The sequence below is a fragment of the Colobus angolensis genome, unplaced genomic scaffold (genome assembly GCF_000951035.1).
Source record: "Colobus angolensis palliatus isolate OR3802 unplaced genomic scaffold, Cang.pa_1.0 Scaffold210, whole genome shotgun sequence".
Classification (NCBI taxonomy): domain Eukaryota; kingdom Metazoa; phylum Chordata; class Mammalia; order Primates; family Cercopithecidae; genus Colobus; species Colobus angolensis.
Window position 1 is genome coordinate 4,282,761 of NW_012115267.1, and position 1,910 is coordinate 4,284,670.

General features: G+C 44.6%; 1 protein-coding gene across 1 annotated transcript in view; it reads right to left on the reverse strand.

Moving 5' to 3' along the window:
- Window positions 1-1,082: 1,082 nt before the first annotated feature.
- Window positions 1,083-1,910, reverse strand: part of USP17L2 (ubiquitin specific peptidase 17-like family member 2) — a 2,146-nt gene continuing 1,318 nt past the window's right edge. The window contains exon 2 of the mRNA XM_011942845.1: window positions 1,083-1,311. Within this exon, the coding sequence (XP_011798235.1) occupies window positions 1,083-1,311 (229 nt within the window). The remainder of the gene's footprint in view (window positions 1,312-1,910) is intronic.

Genomic DNA, 1,910 nt, shown 5'->3' on the forward strand with positions numbered 1-1,910 from the left:
TATACCACATTAGCAAAATTTCACCTACTCTCATCTACCAATTGACTAATCAAAACAAACCAAGACAGAATAATAAATTCAAATCCATCCAGTAACCTCAGGGGGAAACCTACACCTCAAAAAGTAGTACACACATATTCACACAGGATGTCATCTACTGTGAAAATGCATGCAGAGAGACAGTCGCTTAACACGATCAGAATACTAAAAACCCCACAAAAACACATTATATATGGAATCATCTTGAAATGAAGCCAACACTAACCAGTTGTCCCTCTTGCATAGACAAAAAGCTGAGGACCACATTAAGTTATGTAGGAATGGCTGAAAATCTGTGTGTGTGTGTGTGTGTGTGTGTGTGTGTGTGTGTGTGTGTGTGTATGTATAGGGATCCATGGAATCCAATAGATATTCCAGTGATAACCTTTCTATGTTCAGCCTCTTGATTCCATATCCGAGTGAAATGACTTGCGAGTATGGAACAAGATAAGTCTTTGCAGGAAATGCGCTTGTGGAAGCTAGATAGCCAAATCATAAAGCATCGAGTGCTGGAAACATGCACTGAAGTTAGATGAAATACTCAATGCACAAATTAGACTGTGAAAGACCATCAGGAAATCATGCAATCCCTGAGAGGCTGCTTGATGACATCCCCGAATTTATGATTGTAAGAACAGAGAAATATGACATTCTCTTTCCAGTGGTTGCGGACGTACGAAAGCAATTTAAGAAATCATGAAATCAAGAAACTTGAGTAATCGGAAGCTATGCCAACTAAAACCTTCGGTTTATGTAACAAAGGATGAAAACAAATACCAAATGTCACACAGCCGGGGAGATGACATTTTCATGTGTATGTGATAATGGATCCACATATGAGAGAGATGCAATAAAAAGTTCTAAATTTGACAAAAGCAAACAACCAGAATTAAACACTGGAAAAGCCTGGGTGACGGGAGTGGGTCGCCCTCTCTCAACAGGAAAGAAACAGAGAAATTTGAAAGCAGGGAGTGAAACAGAGGTTTGTACACCATTGTTACTACTGGGGCTTGTTTCAGTAGGAAAAGGCGAAAAGAAGGCATTTATCTCATGGATTCTTGCATGGATTGTTCAGGATCTGCGGTGTTGCCTCCGTTTCCCCCAGTTAGGCATTGTGTGGTGGACTGGCAGTTTCCACATTTGGTGCCAAATGTAAAGCTGATGAATGTAGACATGCTCCCCAAACTAGGAGGGGCAGAATTTGGGTGAGTCTTCAGGTCCTTTGGCTTACCAGGAATGAAGATCCTGGCTCCAGGGATTTTGTCAAAATGTCTTAGAGAGTGAGAAACGGGGCAGAATTTAGGCCCAGCGCCAAGGCCTCGAGGTGTAAAGAAACACCCTGGCCTCAGGGCCCATGAAATCAGGACGATTTTAGGGAGGATGGTGGAAGGAGAGGACTGTGACCTTTGGCCCCGTTTCTTTCCATTGTCTTTTCATGGGGCAGGTGTGTTCAATCAGAAGGCTTCCCGTGCCCGATGGAAAGAGTCCTGGGGGAGGAAAGAAGGGTTGCTTAGAGAGTTGGTCCACAGGGAGAAAGGAGCCACCATTTTCAGGAGAATGATCCCCAGAAGCGTGAGCAGTCCAGATGCCGTGGCTTCACACAAGAGGCTGGAGGGTGTTATGACTGAAGCCGGGACCTGGGCATCGGTGTTCTTTCATGCTCATAACTGATTTTGAGGTGAGCCCAATGGATCACCTGTCTGCCAGTCATGCTCATCACACTGTAGTTTGCACACACGCCACACAGAGACACTGTTAATAAGCACATTTGTGTGCTTGAGCCGGGTTGCGCCCAAGATTCTGTGATTGTACGGAGCCCTGAGTTATGCCCTGGATATCTTTACTCTCGGGTCGGTCAACTTGGATCACTG